Source organism: Mugil cephalus, chromosome 12 (assembly GCF_022458985.1).
Source record: "Mugil cephalus isolate CIBA_MC_2020 chromosome 12, CIBA_Mcephalus_1.1, whole genome shotgun sequence".
In the NCBI taxonomy this organism is placed as follows: Eukaryota; Metazoa; Chordata; class Actinopteri; order Mugiliformes; family Mugilidae; genus Mugil; species Mugil cephalus.
In genome coordinates, this window is record NC_061781.1 from 21,789,635 (window position 1) to 21,813,714 (window position 24,080).

General features: G+C 42.4%; 1 protein-coding gene across 1 annotated transcript in view; it reads right to left on the minus strand.

Annotated features, from left to right (window-relative positions):
• The window catches only part of LOC125017143 (protein FAM124A), a 34,778-nt gene that overhangs the window by 3,860 nt on the left and 6,838 nt on the right, over positions 1-24,080 (minus strand). The window contains exon 3 of the mRNA XM_047599992.1: positions 6,656-7,422. Coding sequence (XP_047455948.1) covers positions 6,656-7,422 — 767 coding nt within the window. The remainder of the gene's footprint in view (positions 1-6,655; positions 7,423-24,080) is intronic.

A 24,080-nucleotide genomic window follows, 5' to 3' on the forward strand; every position in this document is an offset into this window, starting at 1 on the left:
TTCATCATTAGCCTTCGTGCTTATCGATTCTTTTTGTGCTAAACCTTTACGTCATTCACACCACGTGGCGACAAGGAAGACGCAGTGGTAGAGAGCCTGAAACGGTGGCTTCAATTCACCAGAAGGGATTGTAACAGCGCAACATGCAACTTATGCAGCACCGCAATTTCAAGCACGGATGAAGCATTTGTCAATCTCAAACAAACCTCATCAAAGCAGTGCTAGTGAGGATCCAGTGATCAATTTACTATTTGTTTACTTACACAAACTCTCATCTCTGGTTTAGAAACTCAATAAAATTTGAGTTGATTACATGAAACCTTTTTGTGCCTACTTTTTCACCGGAGGAACTGACAAGGGGATCGATAATGGCACCGGTATCAATAAAATCTTATCGATGCTCATCCCTAGTCACCAACTTGTGCAACAGTTTGAGGGGGTATAAAGAGTCCGGCAACTCTTCCATCTCGCTGCATCTTGTTCTGTACATGGATGCAGTTAAATACGCGGCCAAAGGGGAAACAAAGGAAGGAGGTTCATAGTCAAGACCCTTAAGCTGCCTTTGTGGGGCTCTCATGCAACGAGGGGCTCCTCACGCGACGTGCAGGCAGCAAAGTGAAGGAGGAAGGGGGTACAGGGGAACCCCGGGGTTTTCAAAAAGACCCGCCCCCTGTTCTCAGGCCGACCACTTTATGAATCACGCCAGCAGCTGGAGAACCCATCACGGTCCAGAAGAGCCCCACGTGAATCACACCTCCGTTTATGTACCAAAGCATCTCCAAACACAGAAAACCCACTCACTCACAGAGCGTCCGGTCTGGACGCACAACATCCGAGATAAACGTGGAAATGTTCTTTAACATGTGCAGGAGCTGCGGCGGTGTTCATGTCGCTGCTCCATCTGTTCAGGTTCTCGTCTCCGATTCCCTCCGTCGTCCTCCTACTGCCCCAGCTGATTGTTTCTCCATGTTTCTGTTCTCGTGTCTGCTCCGTCATCCGGTCCTTTCCGACCAGACAATGCAGGCAAGGAGCAGTAACTTTCCAACCAGTTGCAGCCTCGGGACAATTATTTCCAAGAGCGCAGGCATGGAGGGGAGTTTTCAGATTTCCATATGTTCGCGTTCAACAACAATAAATATCACGCAGGCGAATCTTAAACTTTCCCGAGAGCGAGGGAAGAGCTGAACTGTGATTTATTACGTCCTCACGACAAAAGCGAAGCCAGCGCTGTATTTCTGACATTATGAAATATTCTTCCAATACTCACACAGCCGTGCATGTAACGCCAAATTTATTATCCCCGAAAAAAAGGGCTGCAATGACCAGTTGATATATCGGTTTACTGGAAAGATGTTATTGGTTCATCTTTTAAGTAATGGGTCAGAAATGAGATTGATGCTTTTTATACGTGAGTCACCAGGCCATCTGTGAGTGTCTGAGTGTCCCTCGTCTTGGCGAAAACAGTCCGACCCCCTGACTGCAGCTTCTCAGCCGAATGAGCGCGTCGACCCGGTCAGAGAGATCACTCTGATTGGCTGATGAGCTTAAAGAAAGGGCACACAGAGGCCTCCTTTCACAGCTCATCAGCGTTGTCACAGTTAAAAGTAATCTGATTATTATATTTATGTTATTTTAATGATTACTTGACTTCAAAAGTTACTAGTTTATGCAGCATTTCCTCTACAACGTACAGCCCAACTTCTTCAACTCTCCCCAACTTACTGGTTTTGCTCCAAAGTCTCGGCTCAGAGACTTTTTTTATTTTGTTTCTCTTCAGGGAGGTGAACCTCTGACCCTTTGGCTTCCAAGCTGCCCCTCTAACCACTACTTCAGTGGTGGTATTTCCAACTCGAAAAGGGCTCATCTCTCTCCTCCCTCCATTGCTCTTTACACGTATGAGTTGTCCTCATGCTGGAAACATGACTTGTCGCATATGTGACGTCACTCCCCGAGAGAAAGCAAAAACGTAAAATGGGAAAAGTAGTAACACAACTTGGCTAAATAACTTTCATCTCATTATTGGTTTTTGGAAATAGTAACGCGTTTACTCGTTACTGTAAATTGTAGTCAGATTAGAGTTAGTGGCATCGCTGCATCTCACATTCAGCTCATCTGAACATCTCATTTTATTAAAGCAGAGCTAAAGATGTTAAATGTTCATGGTCTGTTTAAAGCTCACCTCTGTGCTGCTGTAATGTTCTCATTTTATTTCATTATTTTGCGTTTGTATCTGAATGAACAGAGCGCGTGGCTTGTTAAAGGGACATCTGTTTGTTTGAGTGTCTTGCTGAGCTCCTTCATTACCAGCTGCTTCTGACAAATAGTGATCGTGGACGGTGTTGCTGTTATTACTGAGGTTGTGTTGGAGCAGGAGAGATCACAGCCATTTTTCTTCTGTCAGTAGGTAATGGAAGAAAAATGTCTGGTCTAACATGATCACATCAGTAAAGTGTTGCCTTATCTTATCTTTAGACGGATACTTAGGTCACATGAAGGCGCCATGGGACACTTAAGGTTCAAGGTTTATAAAAATAAATGGAGTTCGGTGGAACTAGTGTCTGTTCTGTCACAGGAATAAACTCTGAGAACAAGAGTCCATGCTGTTACTGGAAAGAGGTGCAATGTACAGTTTTAGAAGAAGTAGAAATGTCAGAGATTCTTTACATTTTTTAAAATTTGAAATGGAGTACGCTCTGATCGGTGACATAGATTTTAATCCTGTAAACTGAGTGAGAAAATGTAACTTTTGGTGAACAGGAGACATTCTTCCATGTGCAGTTTAATGTCTCATTTTACTCTGAAGTGAAAGCACAGACCAAATAAACTGAAGCTATATCCCAAAATCTATTCTAAACTTTGGACTCATCATCTTTTTTTCCGATTTAACATGTGAACACAGAGTTTTGTTGCAGATGTTCCCCGAAATGTGCTTTGCTTTCACTCTTCTGTCCAGTTCATCACAAACCAGCTCCATGGGGTTAAAGTCTAGAGACTGGGCCATGATCCACTCCATGTTTTTATCCTGAGGTAGTTCTGGTGTAGCATGCACTAAAGTTTTGGGTCATTATCTTGCTGTAGGATGAAGATCTGACCAACTGTTACCAGGGAATGTCCTTCTGCTTGAACCTGTACTTTTTACATTAAAGGTTAAGTTTAAGGCTTGAGTTTGCGAATGTACAACATCACTGAGTGTCCTCACAAGAATAAAACTGCGAGTGTGTGAGTGTGTGTGCGCAGACAGAAAAGAGTCAAGGAGTGTAACAAAGCCCCGTGTGTTTCCTCTCTCCCTGCTCAGTGTCTCATAGCTGGCTCTTTTATAAACCACCTTTCCTCCCCCCTGTCTCCGTTCTTTCTCTCTGCTCTGCAGTTCACTCCATCCTGTTTATCTTTTCATCTCCTTCACTTCGTCTTGTTCGTCTATAGCTTCCCCTCTGTTCTGGACCATGAAGCGGTTGCATGGCCGCATACTTGACTCTCCCACACAGGAAACAAGGAGACAGCAAGTGCTGTCAACTGCAGCCGAGACCGTCATTTAAAAAAAAAAAAAAAAAGAGGTCACAGGAGTTTATGCGTGTGTCGTTTCCCCGAACGGTTTCGGTGCACGACGGGAAAAGTGAAAGCGCGCATCCTCCGTCCGCTAATGCGAAGCGACAGGACGTGTCCAGCTTTGCTGCGGGGGTAACGTGCAACACCGCGGGTGAAGGGCTGCAGCAGGGGGTGCTGGGTAATGAGGTTGTTAACATGGCGATGATCAGACCCTCACTCCTGAAAGCTTCGGTTGTGGAGGGATAAGCCAGGTCAGCCGGAGACGTGACCTCAACGAGCCAAAAACACAAAAAAACGAACACTAATCCTCAACCACACAATACTGCAGGAGCAGGAGCATTCAGCCGGGTTTACGTTGATGCTAATTGTTCATATTTAGCGGGGTTGGTGTTATTTTAACGCAAGATTATGATATTGACCGCTGGAGGATTTCCAATGTTTGGGTGGACAAGAATCTCTCCTGGTTGAATGACCGATTTAAAAGCTGGCTTTGCTACAATCTATGCAAAGAGAAATGAAATCTGGATTTTGTGCTGTGACACATGCACTCACAAAGCTTGCATTAGTTTGAGTGTACATGGGAACTGCAAATGTGACAATTGTACCAAAGATACGGCCACATGTCACTGGACGATAAGAAGATGATGAATGGCGGCAGCAAGTGGAGCTGTCAGGGATGAACAGCTCAAATCTGATCTAACCACGTCAAACGAAGACATACTGATCTGTGCAAAAGGATTCACGGCGAGCAAATTTGTGAAAAAGTGTCACGTTGATCTTAACATGTTGTCCGTATTATCACCACCTGGCTCAGAGGAGGGAAAAACTGGAGACCACACATGTCTCTTTAAAGTAAAAATCAGATTTACTAAGTGATTCCTGTGGCAGATATAAACCATCGCCTGCGAACCATGTACATATGCTTCGGTCTCGTGTTAACCTGCGGTTATTTTGCTCATATATTTTTTGACACAGTAACTAGGGCATGCCGTCATGCTGTCGCTCCGAATAGTCTGTCTGCAGTTTTTCGGGACCGTTCCCTCTGCAGGTGCGCCTAAAAAATGTGAAGCAGGCCTTGGCATTTATCTCCCTGTTGGCTTGTCGGCTGATTCTCCTCAATCGGAAACTCCCTGGCCTCCCTTTCGCATTCTCGTTGGATCTGAAATTGAAGCTTGAGCTCGAGCTTCTGGTTAACGCTTAAATGCGAGTTAAATCGTTTCTTGTCGCTTGGGATCCTTTTTTGAAATATCTACATTCTAGGGAGTTGACGTTCATGTGTGACAATCAATCTGATATTTTTGACACCTTAAGTTGTATATCACACCGTCTGTTTACAATGTTCAAAATGTTCTACAAATAAAGTTTTCAAGCCTCAATTCAGTGCAAAGTGTAAGAATATGTACAACAACCACCACCCAGGGAGGAGTGGTATTCTGCCCCAGTGTTTATAGGTGGGCAGTCACAGGAAGTTGGCCTTGAAGTATAATCCCAAGGTGTGTCACAATCATTGACTGTAAATACTGTGGACAAACCATTCTGAAATTCAAAAATGATGCCTGAAGTGGGCGGAGCATGAGCTTTGCTCCGCCCACCCAACTCTACGCTACCACCTGTCACACAAAGCGGGAACGCCCTTAATTATGCAGGATTTTAAACCTTAATAAAAAAATAAACTAATGAGTGAAAAGAGAATTCAGTCACCGTACAGTTATCACAAATAGTGAAATAAACAATTGAGACTTAAATCGTTTTGTACCAGGCTGTAAACATGTTTAATAATGCTGTAAAGTTGGGCTTTTTAACATGGGGGTCTATGGGGATTTGCTCCCTTTTGGAGCCTCAAGTGGCCACTTGATGAACTGCAGCTTTTTGCACTTCTTTTCATGGGCTTCATCGCTCAGACCTGGAGGTTGCTGCCTGGTCACAACATGTGGTTATTCTAAAATATTCGTATTCTTTGGGAATTGCAAAGCTGCGCCTGCATGTGTTGCAAGTGAAAAGGTTCTCAGCACAGGAGTGAAGGCAAACAGGCTGCGGAGCATAAAGAGCAGGACCACCAGACTGAGGAACAGCTTCATCCCAGAAGCTGTAAAACTGTTGTAAAACAGCTGTGTGAACTACACACAAGCTCATGCTGTTTTGCACAAAAGTGCACAAATTCATTCTGCTATGTTGCTGCTTAATGAATTATTAATCTATACTGTTTTTATTTAGTATCTATATACTATAGCTACTTAATGTTAAAATAATGTGGGACCTGAGTGAATAATCTCATTCCATCTCAGTGCTTCTGTTTGGCTGCAAATAAAAATCCCTGAATACTTGACTCTAGTAGAGTGAGAGTATCAATCATCATGTTTTTTTGATGTTCCTGTTAAAATACTAAAAATGATACGCATCCAAGTGTTCAAACCACAACAACATGAATTCTTAGAAAAGAAGTTAAATAAAAGAACGGATGTGGTTATGATTGGGATAAATACAGAAATTTACTCCAACTAAACAGAAAGTACTTCTACAGACCAGTGTTAAATTTGCATATGTGACTATATCTTCATCTCGGTTTTGTACGGTAGCTAAAATGGTGAGTTTTAAATTAAAAAAATAGCTTTTAAGTCAAAGCCAGGAAATACTGTCCCTTCATATCATGTCAATACTGCTGCAGTTTCATATTTAAACTTTCCTTCTGTTTCCAGCCTTTTAGCGAGACATCTGCGGCTTAATACTTTCCACACAGACATGAGAGACTCGCTTTATATATTAATTTAGAAGCTGATGTGAATCCTGGCTCATGCTGTTTGACAGGAGACACGGAGTCTACGTGTCACTTCTTAGAGGACGGCATGACTCCAGTCCAGGTGGCAGCTAAGTATCATGCATATGGTCCATTGTCGTGACAGATTAGTTTATTGTTTCTCTCGGTGCTGCTCCAATCCCAGTAATGGACGACAGCTTAATCGGCTTGAACTTTCAGAACTGCTTATCTCCCACCGCCTGGACACCCATCCCCTCGGAAACCGATACCTTCAAACAACGGCTGTTCTGTGCATGTCCGTCTTTAGTCTGCAGCATTCAATCAGAGAAAAACAAAAAAACAAACAACTCTCACCTGCAGCAGGATCTTATTTCCATCGTAGTCCTCCGTCTGCCAGCGCACCTCGCTGATCGGGCTGCAGGGGTGAGGCAGCAGGGGCACCAGGACTCCGACGTCCCTGACCCTCACCTCCATCACCGCTGACTCCAGGACCACGGGGCTCTGACCCCGCGGGAGCCTCTTAAAGGACAGCTGGATCTCCATGTCGGGGTTGGAGTACACCACAAAGAAGCAGAAGTCCTCCTTCTTTTGAGCGACCCTCCTCTGAAGCAGCAGCTTGTAAAGCCGCACCATGTCGACATAGTTTTCGTGGCGGCAATAAACCGTGAATCGCACTATTTCCTTCCCGTAGTGGACCTGCCTCACGGCCCAGAGCGGCGTGCCGGCGGACAGCGTGAAGAAGTCCTGGCTGCAAGGCGCCAGCGGCAGCATCCTCCTGCCGTTGCTGACCTTCTCAGTGTGGTGGTAGCGCCACGGGGGCCTCTGCAGGGTGCGGTGCAGCATCAGTATCTGCTCCTCGCCGCCGTACGCCTCCTGCAGGAAGAGGATGACCGCCAGAGCCGGCTGGCAGGCGGCGGCCGGACCGCTGTTCTGATGGCGCTTCTGCCGGGACCGGTGGGACGCGGGGGCCCGCTCGGAGACCCTGAACAGCTGCAGGTCCGGGTGGACCCAGGCCAGCACGGCGTCCGCGGCGCGCTGGAGGAACTTGCCTTCGCCGGGGTCAGCGATGAGGTGGACGCTGACGAGGAACGGATCCTGGAGCTCCCCCATGGATAACTCACCTCCAGCGGCAGAAATGGGAGGAGGGAGAAACAGAACGGGGAGAAAAAAGGGGAGAAGAGATAAAATTAGAATAAATTAACACGGGAACAGGTATAAAAACAGGAAAAATAAAAGGGTGCAAATGTTTTGGCAGCTTATTAAACGTCACCCATGTGCAAGTCTCAAGTAAGTCCCAAGTTGTTTTTGTGGGGAGGGCAAGTCAAGTCACATTATTGTAATCTTATCTGCAGAATCTGGTCTTAATAAAGAGAAAATAGTTTTAGTTTATTTCATTTTCATTTTCACGTTAAAAGCAAAGAGCATTTGCACCAAAGTGCTTCACATTCAACATGTCATATAATTACAGATCAACATCACTGTGTCAACAAATGAAAAGCTATTAACACCCAAAGATAAATGTATATATATAAGATATATATTAGATTAGTAACCATCAAATAATTTTATTGGCCAATTTATCCAACCTGTTTAAAATGTATGATATTTTAATAACTGATATATTCAGTAAAATACCTGAAGTCAAACAACACAAACCAGAAATAAATTTTAAAAGCATTTATTAAGATTTTTAGACCAAAAAACAAGATAAGAATAAAAAATTAACATGCTTCCAGAGGACGAGGTTGGAGGAACTGAGAAATTTCAGGCTGCAGACTTTTCTTTTCGTACTCTGCAAACAGAATGACAATAGGACAACAACAACAACCAAACACATTTACTGTTTTAAAACTATATTTACCTAACTCACTGTTTCCTGACCTCTCGAGCCACAGCACGTATAAAATTTACTGTTTATTTTTAAAACCATATATAAGTTCTGAAAAAGCTCACATCAAGCTAACGTTTGCTAACTACATTAGCTACTATGTTAACTAACAGGCTAATATTAACTAATTTAAAAGCACTCACAGGTCTGCGTGGTTTTTTAAATGCCGGACAAAATTTTGCCGGTGTAGACGGGCTGTTCCCAAATCACTGTTTTTGCACGTTTTGCATTCTGCTGTTTCTCTTCACATGTACAAAAGCAAAAACATTTGGTGCTTTCCTGTTCTCGCTGACATGAAGAAGGGCATCTATGAGAGAGGGGGGTGTGTTTCTTCAAAACGTAAGTAGGTGGCTACATGGTCGTCATCCAGAGATATTCATTTTACATTTCATATTCAAACTGAGAACATGAAATGAACAATTCAACTGGAGTCCACATCTCTCTACTACACTATGCAATCACTTACACGTTTGATATTCAGTGCAATATCTTCAGCTCAGTATGGTCAAGGCTGAGTGAGGTTACGTCAGAGAAGCATTGGTATAAGTGAGGTTAAATATTTGAGGGGAGTTTAAGATCAAACGTTGGCTGTAAGTCTGCGACAGGACCACCTACATGTTTCCACATGAAAGGAACACGAGTTCCTCTGCACTGAAACCCGACGCTAGACGTAAACCATACGTTGAATGAATCTTCGCGTACCTTCCTCTATCATTTGTTTACCTCTTTTTGTTCTCCTTCTTTCTCTCTCCTCCTCCTCCTTCCCACTGATCTCTCGCCCTCGACTGTCTCCGTTTCATTCGTCCATATCTAACTGCATCTTTCTTCCAATTTCGATGTTTACCTTCCCCCCTCCTCCCCCCTCTCACCCTCCGTCCTCCCGCCTGTGGAGCTGGGGGGGGCTCCTCTGCGGAGGCTCATTAGTGCCATTAGGAGTCATTACCGAGGCCCGGAGGAATGTTCCAGACCACAGCAGGGGCGATGCATTCAGGTGTAGCCTCTCACTGAACCCCTGACCTGGAAAGGCTCGGCACTGCGTCACAGGTGCTGCAGTTTTCTAAACGGCGCTCACACCGTGGCATTGTTCTCTTCCCCTCTCGCATGTTACATGTATCACACTATCTCCTCTTATCTCCTTGTACGCTCATTATTTCTCCACGCAGAAACTTTTCCTACGGTCTTTATCTGACCACTCCGGGGACTCGTCCCATTTCATTTGTGCTCCGGGTAAAGGACACGCAGTCCGGGCACAGCAGCCGCTGCCAGAATCTGTCCCCGGGAACAGAGCGGCCAAACAGGGACAGCTTCTGTCTCGCGGAGTCACACCGGCCTTTTTTCCCCCGAAAGGACAGTTTCTGCTTGACCAAAGAGGTGACATTTTCTGAAAGTTCGGATCGGGTTGCTGCTAAACGGTGCCCGGTGGTGACATAATGACACGGTGCACTTAAAGGATTAAAAGGCTCAATGAAAACAAACCAATGGAAAGAATAACATTTGGTACAATGTGTGCAAAAAAAAAAAAAGGTGTTTTGTATAAAAGACAACTTCTCTCTGCAGACAGTTATGAATGTGAGCATTGTCAGGGTGCGTCTCGGGGGAGGAGGTCACAGTTGTGTGATTTCATTGTCTTCTCTTGCTTTTAATGCGAGAAAAAAAACGAAACCATACGTGAACTGTACTTTAGCTCATGTTCTCATCCGTTTTTATTCATCTTTTTATGTTGTTGCTTCTACTTTCACTGGCAGTTAGCGACTTCACACAGTCCAGCTGAAACAATCTGACGTCTGTGTAGGAATTAAACAAAAAAAAAAGAAAAAAAAAAGAAAAGAAATCCGATCCTAGTGTGAACATATAAGTAAACACGGAGTTCCCTTTGTCTACAGTCAAAGAAAAGTATAATTTCCTCAGAAAACATCTGAAACGCAGAAACCACCGTTGTTTACGTGCGGGTTTACTACCTGGCAACATTCTTCTTTGCTGACTTTTCAGGCAAATCGCTGAATTTCTTGGTGCAACGGTGGAAATCCGTAAAACGGCGTGAGACCATTTGCAGGAAAATGCATCTTCAAACTCTTGAGGACTTTCTGCACGCTGATAAATCCAAGAAGAGCATTTATTTCTTAGTTCTTGTAGGATAACTCTGGGTCGACTTTACACTCTCTACCTCTGTTGTTGAGATTCTGGGGAATGAACAGTTGCTCTAAACCACATGCAAATATTACATGAGGGCGACCAGCGCCACGCTCTGTGTAGCTTTCTTTGAACGTGAATCATTTTAATTGCTCGACTGGAGGTAAACACAGCGGTAAACTGTGCAGCCTGAAACAGGACGTTTGCATTGGCAGACGTCTTCCAGGGAATCGGATTCAATAAACAGATGTGAGTGAATTCAGGTGAACGTCACCAGTCCTCACTGCTGATGCAGACTGTCCTCAGATGACGCTGCGCGTCTGCAGAGATAAGAGACAGAAGCCTCAAGATCAACTGTAGGTTTAAGCTGGATGTTAGGACACAGTCACACTTATTAACGTCTGCCTGATCCCATTAGAATCAGTGTCTGTCTCCCTGACACGTAGCTGCCACCGAGACACCAAACAGGGGGATGATAGGGATCTTTAAGGGTATTTACTGAGCAGCACATTGCGCTGTCGGACAATTAGCTTCTCTGCACTAACTCCCGCTACATGGAGCTGTAACGGTGAGTCAGGAGAAATTAAACGAGGCCTTCAAAAACACAAATATACCTTTGTCTGAACTGGCCTCATTAGAAGAACACAGCAAACAGGAGCACACCATCATCTCCCCGTTTAGTCTCCGTCTCGTATCTCCTCATCTATACATAGTATGATATAAAAGATGAACCTAAGTTTGGATTTGAGGCTGCAGTCTTTCTCCCTCAGACACCGAGGGCCACACACGGCGCTTATTTCTGTCTGGTCGCATTAGAGTCGGTCTCCTTGGCTTCTCAAACCGACACTGAGACCAAAACCGCAGTCTGAAACTTGGACACAGCTGGATATTTAAAATCTCACTCAGACGCTTCTTCTTTCTACCTCCATCTCTAGGTTCGTTTCTGCAGCCGTCAGACTCTTGAACTCACTGAAACTAACGGACACGCTCACCCACAATCACAATAATATCACACTGCGCACACCTTTGCATCTTTCGCACACGTCAGACGTGTACCATCAGTCATACTCTGTCGGCCTGTTTATTAGTCTGCTCCCTGTTCTGTGTAATGTCTTTTTATAGCTACATCGCCTCCCAAGTGTTTTGCCCTGTCTGTATTGTGTTGCTTGTCTTTGCACTGTTTGTATTGTTTCGCACTGTCTGCGTAAGCTTTCACACGCACACTTTCAGTCCCTTGTATTGTACTTAGTCCTATGCCTTCATGTAGCTCCATGGAAATCGTCTCATCTCAGTTTGCACTAATGTACCTGATGTATATGGTTGAAATGACAATAAAAAACCTCTTTGACTTTGTGTTCACAACATTTTCCACTGGCTGAGAAAGAATTTAATGCAGTAGATTGACTAAGGACGGACTATTTGACTGTGATGTTGAGTAAATATTGTAGAATAATCCCACACTAGCAGTAAAACAGGTTTGCATGGACCTGTGTTAGCACTGACTGCTACTCATAAAAAGGTAAAATTGGGGACATTTTCATGTGCAGCTTTAGCCGGGGGACAGCTCATCCAAAACGGGGACTTTCCCCAGAAATCGGGGACGTCTGGTCGCCCTTAAAAAAACAAAAACCCAAAACAACCGACGCGGCACCTTTTATTTAGCACAAGTCTTCTCGTTCTGCTACTTACGTTTTCGGACCTTTCCATCTTCACCACCTCACAGTGACACAGTCGCACCACATGAGTTTGAAAGCGCTACTTTGAAAGTGGTCCGGTCTGAAACGTATGTGTCTCACGGTATATTAAAAATTCATAACAAAATAAATAAATACCGGTATTCTGTATGAACCGGTATGAACCGCCCATTCCTATTTAAATGTATGGCAGATATTTTTAGGACTGAATTCACGCATGCAAATACTCATTTAAAGCTTCAAAAAGTTACCAAACTAACGAGCAACAAGTGATGCAGCAGATGCATCTTTCATCCACTAAAATTTCATTCTGCAGCCTCTTGTTGCACATTATAGAACCAACATACAGAATCTAATACCTTGTACGTTTAAGATGGCGCTTTCCTGTGGCACTGAGGGTTAAAGGGGAGCTGGCACTCAGGAGAATAAATTAGAGATTAAGTCACCCCAATCCTGTGAAGGGAATGGGGGGGTTGTGTTTAAAGCTCTGGAGGAGTGTGTCTCTAAGCCCTTAATCCACTTGAGTCTTCAAGCTAAAACTGATGTTCTGACTCCATCGACAGCATACTGTACACACTCATGCATGCGCACGACTGTCCTCAACACACACACAATAAATGTGCTCATTAATAGACGGGCCTTGATTCGCAAAGACTTTTACCTTCGCTCTGTGTCTAAGTGTTAACCAGCAACACATGCTCGCAGCAGTGCCCACAGATGACGACGTGAGATACAACAACGCGCCTTCCAGTGGCCTCTCCACATATGAGAGTGATTAGCAAGGAAAGCCTCAACCTCGCCTTAGAGGGTGTTCCTGTGTGTGTGTGTGTGTGTGTGTGTGTGTGTGTGTGTGTGTGTGTGTGTGTGTGTGTGTGTGTGTGTGTGTGCAGGAGTACTGAAGTCACAGCTCTAGCTTGCTTGGCCTTCAGTGCAAGTCAAAACAACTGTAGGGGGAAATTCAAGATGGGGGCCTCTTTTGTCGTCTGGTAAAAAGAAAAAAAGAAAAAAAAAGTACGTTCCAACATTCATGCATTACTTTGACTAACCGATGCCAAGGCAATTAAAATATACAGGCCTGACTGTAATATAAAGGTTGATAAAAAAAAAGAGAGAAAAGAAAAGAAAAGAAGCTTTTACGGTGCCAAAGAGAAGTTTTGCTCTGATTTAGATTGTGCACAAATAACATTGCAAAACATATAATTAAGTATGTTGGACATGTTGCTTGAAGGATAAGTCTGAAGCTGAAGTTCCATCATATAATCTACTGCCAAAAAAAATCCACGGGAAAGGCCAAAACCAACATTGAATTCATCCTATGAACAAGTATTTTAAGGTAATCTAAACCTTGTTGTAGCTTAACCCTCTGAGCCACAGACCAGAGGTTCACAAATGCAGTATATAACTCATCAACCCCCCCAATAAATAAACAATATACACATTTTAAGTGATAATTTCAAAAGTTTGCCAACACCTGATGCTAGCAAATGCTACTGTTGCTTTAATTAAATAATTCAGGCAATAACCAAATTTGTTTCGTGTTGATTCTGTCGCCTGCAGCTCTTCATCTAATAGCTCACTGTGGCTCCTTCTTGTTCCATTACTCCATAAAATATGTCAAATTGAATGTGTGAACCATAATACATATGTTTGTAAAAGTTCTTATAAGGTCTAATTAAAAAGATTTGGCTATAAATAGGAATCTTTTTTACCGGGTCAGTTCTCAAATAGTTTTTAACCGTTGAAGCAGTATTTGAATGCAACAGTGACATCATCATCAATGTAAAGGAGCCTTGGACTCTCTTTTAATTTGTGTGGTTATCAGTGTGTGTAGTAACACCTGTTTGGTTTAGCTTCTATACTGAGCTACAGGCAACGAATCTCAGCAAAGACTTCTCTCATTCTGGAGTCACGACTTTTGGTATGATGCAGTTGGGCATCAATTTATGAAAAAAAAAATGGTTTCTGCCCAACAGCAGCAATTAAATACAGCACGGCAGCATTGCATCTCCATCAATGGGAAAGTCCAGGCTAGAGCTATAAATCTGGTAGGAATCTGGTTATTTTAAGAAAAGCATAGATAGATAAATAGATGCTTTATTAATCCTAAACTGGGAAATTTCCCAGTTGCAGCAGCAAAATACAGGCACTCAAAAGCGTTAAGGTTAACTGTTGTTTTATGAACTGCCACGCTTCATACAACCTGTCAACTTTGGTTCCAAATTCTGAAATTTATTGACGTAATTTAATTTATTAAGATACTTTTTTTCCTTTTTTAATAAAACCGCCTAAAACTAGATTAAAACTCATATAGAAATGACCAAAATGTGACTAAAACTAAAAGCATTTTCATCCATAAGACTGAGACTAATTTTAAAAAGGCTGCCAAAAACAACACTGGATGGACGACGATGAATAACAACAATAAAAGCTTTTCTCTCACTCTTTCTTATCCATCTAAGTGTTTAACTCAGTTTTAAGGCTCGTTTGATCGTGTCTGAATCAAAGCTTTACATGATCTGGGAAAACACTGACGGACAAGAAGCTTTAATTAAAGGGCCACTCTGACGAGGACTGGAGAACGATTACAATCAGCATTTCTCTCTCTCTCTCTCTGATTAAAAATACACAGAGCAGCTAATACGTATTAATCTGCGGCTGAAAACAGGCCAACGACGCTAATTACTCCCAGGTTTCTTACATACAGCTGTGTCAGGAACCCTGTCTAAAAATCCAACTATATACATGTAAGCAGTTTCTTATTATTTATTTTATTTTTAATGGCTGTCTTTACTCTTTCATATGAGTTACTGGCAGTGAGTCCAGCCACATTATCTGAAAACCATCTCATAGTAAGATGCCGTTAAAGTGATGACTGATATATTACTGTCTTCTGAGATAAGAGCTAAAATTAAAAAGCTGCATCTGCATCAGTCCAAAGCCCACGGGGGGGAAACTGCAAGTCTGCATATCTGCGCGTAATTAAACGACACCGCAGAAGCTGACACAATGAGAGAAAAACAAGCGCGTTCAATCCGTCGTCTCGAACGCACCACGGATTTCGCGTTTTTGCTTGATACGACTGACTTCTAAAGCGCAACATAAGCGTCAGGACCTGAAAATGAAGCCAATCGTCGACTTCCGTTCCCAGAGCGAAGCATACAAAGGGCTCTGTATGCGCAGGCCGCCAACCCTAAAGGTTCGCAGACGATAAAAGCGCTCGGACTGAAATGTGGAGCCGGTGCACTTCGCTCAGAAACCGCCGCTGGTTTCAGACTCAAGGAGCACGTAGATTAGATATGTTACGACAGACTGTTGAGGGAGAGAGATTAGGAGAGCAGGCTTAGTGAGAGACCAAAGTCAGCCAGAGCCGGGAGAGGTGATGATGCTGTGACCTAATTTAAAACTATTTCACTCACACATTTAATACGGTTCAGCCTTTTGAGAACGTGGAAATGTTGGTTTTGGAGTTTTGAGTCTTTTCTTTGGTGAACGAGTGTTAAATGAAAATAGTGGATTTAGTTCAACTTTATGGTTTACGCATAGTCAGTTTAATAAAATGCAGATTCTCACATAAAGATGAAAATGGAAAAACTAAAAAAAGAAATAGACTCTTGGTCATCTGATTCATAAACACTGATCAGCCACAACATTATGACCAGTGACAGGAGAAGTAAATAACATTTAAATCATCTTGTGACGATTCAGTGTTCTGCTGGGAAACTTTAGGACCTGGCATTCATTCACGTGGATGTTACTTAGACATGTAGCACCCACCTAGACCAGACCAGCCCCCCTCCCACCCCCCACCCCATAGCAATGACACTCCTTGATGGCAGCTGGACGCAGCCTGACACAGACACACACACAAACTCTTCAGGAACAACTCCTGACCTCCCGTTGACCTGGCCTCCAAATTCACTGGATCCTAAACTGATCAAGTGTCTGTGGGATGATCCACAGAGGCCCCTCCCCTCAAAGCCCCCCCCCCACTAACTCACAACATTTCATAGACTGGGACTTACACTAAGCTGCACTTTATGCACATTTTCTCTGTTTTTTTTTTCTATTTATGAGTGTTATTTAAATGTCCATGTATTTATGTGCGCCTTTAAGCCGTTTAACCCTCTACAAAAGTTCATTATCTTCTCATAATGGCAATAAAGAACCTTCGATTGTTTCCCAGACACCACAGGAGACCCTCAGAAGGCCCACGTCCATTCCCTGATGAGTCGCTGGTCATAATGTTATGGCTGATCGGTGTGAGGAGAGAAAACTCGAAAACTCTCTTTGTCAGCTACGGTAAATGCATGTTAAATATCTACAAATAAAAACAAAATTAACAAACGTGCGTTCTGATCAAATTTCGTTTCAAAAAGCCTCCTGTGCTATAAACAAATATTTGAGAAGTTCTATCACATTCATAGTGAGATTGTCAAGTGTGTAAATCTATGCTGCATTCAGGAGATGGAGATGGAGATGGGTCTTCTGGTTCCAGAAGACCTGGAAGTGATGCATGTGCAACACATTTTGACACTGTGACCTTAGACAAAATTAACCCCAACTTAGACAAATAACCCTAAAAACGAACTGAACTTGACTTTACTGCGACGCTGCTTGAACCCACGTTGAGTTTCAAACCTTCCGCCTCATTGCTGCTCCACTCGCACTCACTCACTCATCCACTCACAGGCCACAACAAGGCAGACGGACAAGACTGCTTCAATTAAGCCATTAACAAAACAGCCGACTGCAGCACATTCAGCCGACGACATCTTTGCCTCATCATTCAAATCTCGTTTGCGGAGGATGCACATTTGGTTGCATTTATATCCAAGCTGGCTCGCGACAGAGACTGCGCCTCAAAAAACGTTCAACCGAGGAGGAAAACAGCTCAGCTTTGTGTGTAAAGTGCGTGTTTTGAGCTGCTCGCGGGTTGTCCTCGATCCGTCAGGTACTATTCACACTCGCTGTGCTGTGAAAGTGCCTTGGCCGACGTCAGTGAAAGTGGTTCGCTGCGTAAACGGATACTTGGAGCTGTCCTTTCGCGCGCGGAGCAGTGCGTCATCTTCCTCAGTGTCTGAGAGTGAATGCGAAGTGGTGGTGAATGCTCAGGCCTCCCTTAGACCAATAAAGGAGTAATATACACCGCGTTGTCCTTTAAAACACAAATAAAGTTTGACGTGGGACTCACACACGATTCCAGCGTTTAGTCTACCTCTCAATCACGGCGAAAGGAAAGAGTTTAAGTCCACGGAGGAGTTTCAGATTCAGATAACTTAGAGAGATAAGGTTAGATCTAATACGCCGGGAGGATATTTATTTAATCTCAGTCAAAATTGAATTATTTGAATATCAGTTTTTAAGGCAAACACATAAATAGCTGCATGAAATTCAATATTTTCAGGTGGATTTCAATTTCAATTTATTCATTTAAACAGGGACCTTGTACATCAGTGAATATTCCTTTCATGTTAATGTGTATTTAAATACATTTAAATTTATGGGGGGAAATATTACATATATATATATCAAGTGTCTCATCAACCAAATATTTTGCGACCCCCCCCCCGCAGTACCTCCCCAGACCCCCTAGGGGGAGCTATGACCTATGAAGACCTATGGTCCAGAGCACAGTTCTTGTTGTTGATCAGATGTGGTTGTGGTTGCAGTAATAGATAAATAAATATATAATAATAGATAAATAAAAAAGAAAAAGAAGGAAAAACTAAAATAAATAAATATGGAAAAATATTTAAGAAAATATATTTGAACAAATGTGCACAGATTTCCAGGAAATTCATGAAAAACAATTAATAAACTGCATCTAAAAACCACCTTTTACTTATTGTAGGGATGAGAGCAAAGCATCCAGCATGATTAGCTTTAATTCAAGGGGCTGAAATAAATCATCGTGGGTCATGAGCAAATTTCCAGAGAGTGGAGCTGGAGTAACTCTCGTGCACATGTGTTTCTGGTTCCGCTAATCTGCTGCCTGTCTGGCCCGAAATAACACGAGCTGGTCCTCAGGCACAAATGGATGCACAGCCCGCCTGAGCGAGCCAAGCGTTTCATTTTATGGAAAACAGTCACCGTTTGACCGCTGACGACACGAAGCCGCAGCGTGATGCTAAAGGTCCGGCGTCCACATTTCCTGCATTAGCCCGTGAGTTGCCGAGATAATGGCAGCGAGAGGCACCGCGCTATCAATAGAGCCCTTTGGAAACCCCGAGGGAGGCCGAGGGGTTTGTCCATGTTCTCGGAAAAAGCAAACATCTGCTAGCGACAGGCCGATCCCTGAGAGCGTGAAACCCCCCCCCAACAACATGAACCTGCGACACCCGCGCTTTTGTAAGAAAACCCTCAATCCCAGAGCTACTGTATAAAAAGACTCTTTTCTTCTTTTACTTTTGAAACCTCCCGTTCAGTCTTTCCGGGCAAAAAAGTGTTTCCACGCTCTTTGTTTTTCTTCCCATTACCTGCTGAATTTGAACGTCTTGACTCTATCTCAAGGTTTTTCTTTTCATCTCTCGTCCAAGTTTTTTCTCTCTTTTGGACGCCGGCACATTTACATCAGCGCGATACAGTATAATGTCACAAATCATTCGCGTCCTTCTTCGTTACTTGTGCTCTGCGTCTTTGTGTTGACACAGGTTGACCTCTGTGCCGTTTTAAAAACCCCGTCCGCTCCGAAAACATTTATTACTCTGACAGCCAGAGGCCTCTGTCTTACATATATATAGTCACACAGATACAAAAAAACACTGGGGACGGGGTCAGAGGTCGCTCAGGCTGAATGGGCGCCTCATTTGCTGCGGCCAATAGAAAGTGAGGTCGTGTGATTAAGCGTTGGGGGAAGGACTTTAGACTCGAAGCCTCTCGAGTCAAAACCTATTTACTGAAAGATGCTGCAGCAGCTGCACATCATGTCACCGCTTTTAACTACAATTTCCACCCGACGGCTTCGTCTGCAACGTGAAATTACTGCAGAAATAAGGGGACAAGTCACAGCATTAATGTCATAACTAGTGTGTCACTTGTTCCATTTTGCAAACTGGCTAAATTAACCTTTAACAGACTGTACAAAGCCACTGTTTAAATGCTTAAATACTCACTTTTATAACTGGAAATTGGTCAAGTCTGCATAGTTTAACATGTTAATACAGTGTTGCACATATTTACAGTTTTCCTTCTTCTCCTTTTGCACTGTTGATTTTGTTGGTGTGTTATGTTGATGTCTGTGTGTTTCCTACTGGGAATGAATAAAGTATTCTTTAGTATTTTTCTATTTCTATTCTAACATATAACAGGCTTCCTGGTTAAGATGATGTTACTAGTTTATATCTAATTAAATACAAGCTAATTTGTTACAAATCCACCAACTAACCAACAAAAATGACAAATATTAATTCTGTCTTTCCTGAGTCCTTGGATATGTTTTAATGGGTTTTTTTCATTATATCAAGTTCATATTTATCTGCTGAATGAACTGAGTGAGCGACACGCGGCAGCACTGACTTCACTGACTTTTGATGAATGAGTTTTCATTATGAGTTTGACAAATTAAAAGTATAAATACAACAGGATAAAGTTAAATGTTAAATGTGGGCTGATCTTTAGGCTTGTGCATCTGCTATTTGTACTTTAGATTCTTCTTTATTCATATTAAAATTCATTTAAAACATTGAATTAAAATATTGGCATTTAATTTAAGATTGTTTCTCTGCCTGTAAAAGTTTCAATCAAAGTTACTGTTCTGACCAATAGACTGATGAAGCCGACCAATAACAGAACTGAACGGAAAATAAAGTTGCTTGAGTTGGAAATTTGAGTTGCCCTTGAACAAAGAAGAAGACTTGATGAACATATATGTATAAAATAAGACAAATGAAACTCTATAAAGAAACAAAAAACACTTTAAAGTCCATACTTATAGAAAAAAGTAGCGTATCAGAGCTACTTCCAGCTGGATTTCAGTCTTTTCAAGTTCAGGGACATATATTTAAACCTGGTGTATGACGTAAAGCCCAAAAACACAGTAAATGAGCCGCGCTGTCTACGGAGAGACATATTACATCACCAACATTAACACACACACACTTTAGTGGGAGTTAGTCCCAAATAAACTACCTAGAATAATTCACTAAATCACCAAATATGAGTTAATCCACTGTGGTCCCCAAGAAGCATCTGCTAAACGTATAGCGCCTTTTGTTTTTATTGAGCTATATATTAGTGATGTATTTTTAAAGCGGTGCATATTCAACACAAATCACCGCGCTTGAAGAAGAGAGCCAAAGATGGAGCGAAGGGGTCAGAACTTATAGGCGAGATGAACTGACTCGATGTTGGTTTTCGTGGGTACTTTTCGTGTGATTTATTGGCAGCGAGAAAAATATACAGAACGGCTGCAGCCTTCTCCTTAAAGCTCAGATAGTATTTTGTGGTGGGTTTTATTATTACAGTCGGTTAAGTTGAATTACCGCCTTGTGGCTTCATGGCTCCGCAAACCTGTCAAGTTGCAGTTTACGTCCAGATTCTACACGCATCTAACGGTACTGAAGACTTGGGAGGATTTTTAAGATTTTTTATTTATTTTTACAGTGTTGACCTTTGACTTTCTGGATATAAAAACCATATAATGTCACCATTTTATAGTCTCAGCTCATTCCTGAGCAGCAGTGTACATTTTCGAAGTTATTCAGAGCTGTTTTGGTAAATTACAGAATATTTTGCGGTCTTCTGTTTGAGGTTTTAGCATATGTTGCTATGCTGGGAAAAATTCTAATAAACGACAAAATATTTAAGAGTGACCGACCTGTTTACATCACAACAACTGGAATTTTAATGAGCGTTAAACTTTGATATATCGGAGACAGCTGAACTCCTACAGTTCCTATTACAGAGGACCTCCAGTAGAGTCAGATTGATCCTGTTGGTTTTAGCACGATTATCAGTCTGTCTCCACAGGGTTTAAGGCTGGTATGAGCCGAGGTTAAAGTTCAGGGGTTAAAACCACCTGTGCAAACATGAAAACGCTCTCAACCAGAACCTAAATATACTTCAGCGGAGGCAATAGACAAGAGAGGCCGACGCTGCACGCACCTCTGCAAAATGAACACATCAGCGCACGCACACTGAGGACGGAGACAAGCAGCCACACACGGCGCTCGGGCAAATTAGCATTTTTCTCTCTCACATCTTCAATAAAATCTTTCGCCGCGGTAGTTTGTGTCCATCTGTTCAGCGCTTTCAACCGTGACCACCCGTCTGAACTTCAGTTTGACTAATGGACCAATGTGGCTTCACTCACTTTATCTGTTTGTTTAGGATATTTGCAATCTGTCTGCTCGTACACATCAACACTTCTCCCCGACAGGCTGTTTATACTGAGGCTCTGAACCAGTATTAGGCAAAGGGCTAATGCTACAAGGACACTTTTTGAGATCTCGATTGAAAAACATGAAAGAGCTGTACAAAAACCTTAAAGATTTAACATCTATTACGTCGAGGGTCCTTTATTCAAGACAGGATGAAAAACATGGAAATCAATACAAGAGGCTGCTGCTCGGCTTTTTAGAACGTACTAAGAGAAGCGACAACAACCCTTCACTGGTCAGCTGTGATTTGTAGAGTTGATTATTTAGATTTTATCAGCAGCTTTTAAATCCTTGAATGGTCAACGAGTTGGGACAGGCTCAAGCACCCCCTGTGACCCTGGTGAGGATAAGTGGTGGTAGGAGATGAGTTGAGTTGAGTTGAGTTGAGTTGAGTTGAGAGATGTGAGATAAGATGAGATGACATGAGATGAGATACGAGATATGACATATGAGTTGGGATGAGATTAATATGAGATGTGAAATGAGCTAAGATGATGTGAGATATGAGTTGGGATGAGATGTGAGTTAAGATGAGATGAGATGTGAAATGAGAAATGAGCTAAGATGATATGAAATATGAGTTGAGTTGAGATGAGATGAGATGAGATGAGATGTGAATTAAGATGAGATGGGATGTGAGATGAGAGATGAGCTAAGATGACATGAGATATGAGTTGAGTTGAGTTGAGTTGAGTTGAGTTGAGTTGAGTTGAGTTGAGATGAGATGAGATATGAGTTGAGTTGAGATGAAATGAGATGAGATATGAAATATGAGTTGGGATGAGATGAGAAGAGGTATGACATGAGATGTGAGATACAAGATGAGATGTGAGTTAAGATGAGATGAGATGTGAGATGAGAAATGACAGATGAGCTAAGATGATATGAGATATGAGCTGAGTTGAGTTGAGTTGAGATGAGATATGAGATATGAGATACAAGATATGAGATGTGAGTTAAGATGAGATGAGATATAAGATGAGAAATGAGCTAAGATGATATGAGGTATGAGTTGGGATGAGATGAGGTATGACATGAGATGTGAGATGCAAGATGAGATGTGAGTTAAGATGATATGAGATATGAGTTGAGTTGAGTTGAGTTGAGATGAGATGAGATGAGATGAGATGAGATGAGATGAGATGAGATGAGATGAGATGAGATGAGCTTACTCCAGAATGACCGGAGCATTACACTATAGTCCTGTTGCTATAGTTACCAAAAGTTAAACATACACTTGTGCATTTTGTCCGGATCTACAACCGAGGCGTCAAAATAAACAAAATAAACCGACAAATGTCTTCCAGGAGGACGTCATAGTTTCAATCGGAACTGTTCATGTGGCCACAGCCTCTAACTTGCCTCTGTGCATTTAAAGTTTTTGTGTTTTCTGAAAAAAGGGCCACTCGCCCACTCGCACATTTTGTTCCAGCTCTGACCTCCAGCAGCAACAATAGTGGGCAGAAGATCATCTGATACAGCGATGACACAGGAAACGTGAGGGGGAAAGACAAAGCAGAACCTCGCCGCTGGATCCACTCTGTGTGTGTGTGCGTTTAAGTGTGTGTGTGTGTGTGTGCGTTCCTATGCTTCCTGATTTGCGGGTGTGGTGCGGGTGGGATAACGCAGCTTCCTGTCGACCAGATTAATGGGCTAATATTGGATATAATCCTCGCATTGTGAAAGGAACGGAGAGCTGGCAATCAGGCCGAAAAGACAGGTCACGACCTCCGCTCACAAAACTTTCACAATCGCACACAATGCGCTCGTGCTTGTGTATACATGCGGCGGCCAACTCAGCAGCGAGTGGTGACCTCAAGCTCGAAGCGCAACTGAAAGTTACAACCACACAAACAACACAGAGCAGCTGATTTACTCAAGTGTTTAGGAAGCTGATTTCTAAAGACTTGAGGTTCAATACAGTGGGTGGAGTCACGCTTTCATCACAATCACGCTATGATACTGTATCAGTGTCAGCAGCGATGGTTAACACAAAGACCGTAAATGTAAATACTGTAAATTCAAAGACCCCCACATTTAAAAAAAAAAAAAAAAAAAAAAAAAGGATCATTCCAGTTCAGCTCAGGCCTCATTTTAGTTTCACCATCTGCTCCATATGTTATGATAATACTGTTTACATTTTCATCCGGCCAAATGTTCGGTCACTGTTGTATATGAATAGTTAATCCATATTATTTAAACTATTATCCAGATTTCCAGATCCAGAAAACCAAGGCATCCTGAATATAAGTAACAGTCTTACTGCACAGGACAAGTATGGACAACACAAGTCCACATTTAATTTATTCACTGTTCAACATCTCATCCAAATAATTGTCGCAAACCTCATGTTTTTGTTTTGTCTGATTATTTTAGAGTTTGTGTTTCTTTATATGTAGCTACATCACCTGTATAGGTGCCATTCCCAGCAAAATCCTAATATTTAGTTCAAATAAGACGTTAATTAGTTTATAAATGCTCTTTGTCATTGCTCTACAAGCAGATTTTCATCATATTTTCATATTTTTCTGGCAAATTTCTGGCTTTTTTTTATATTGAGGGACCGTACATTCATGGAGTTTCAGTTTTTGCATGAAAAAATGAACATTTTTAGTTAAATTTAATGATTTATATTCTTGGCCAATGAAGGTTGTTTCCCCCTGAGATATCTCGCTGTTTATTAAATCAAA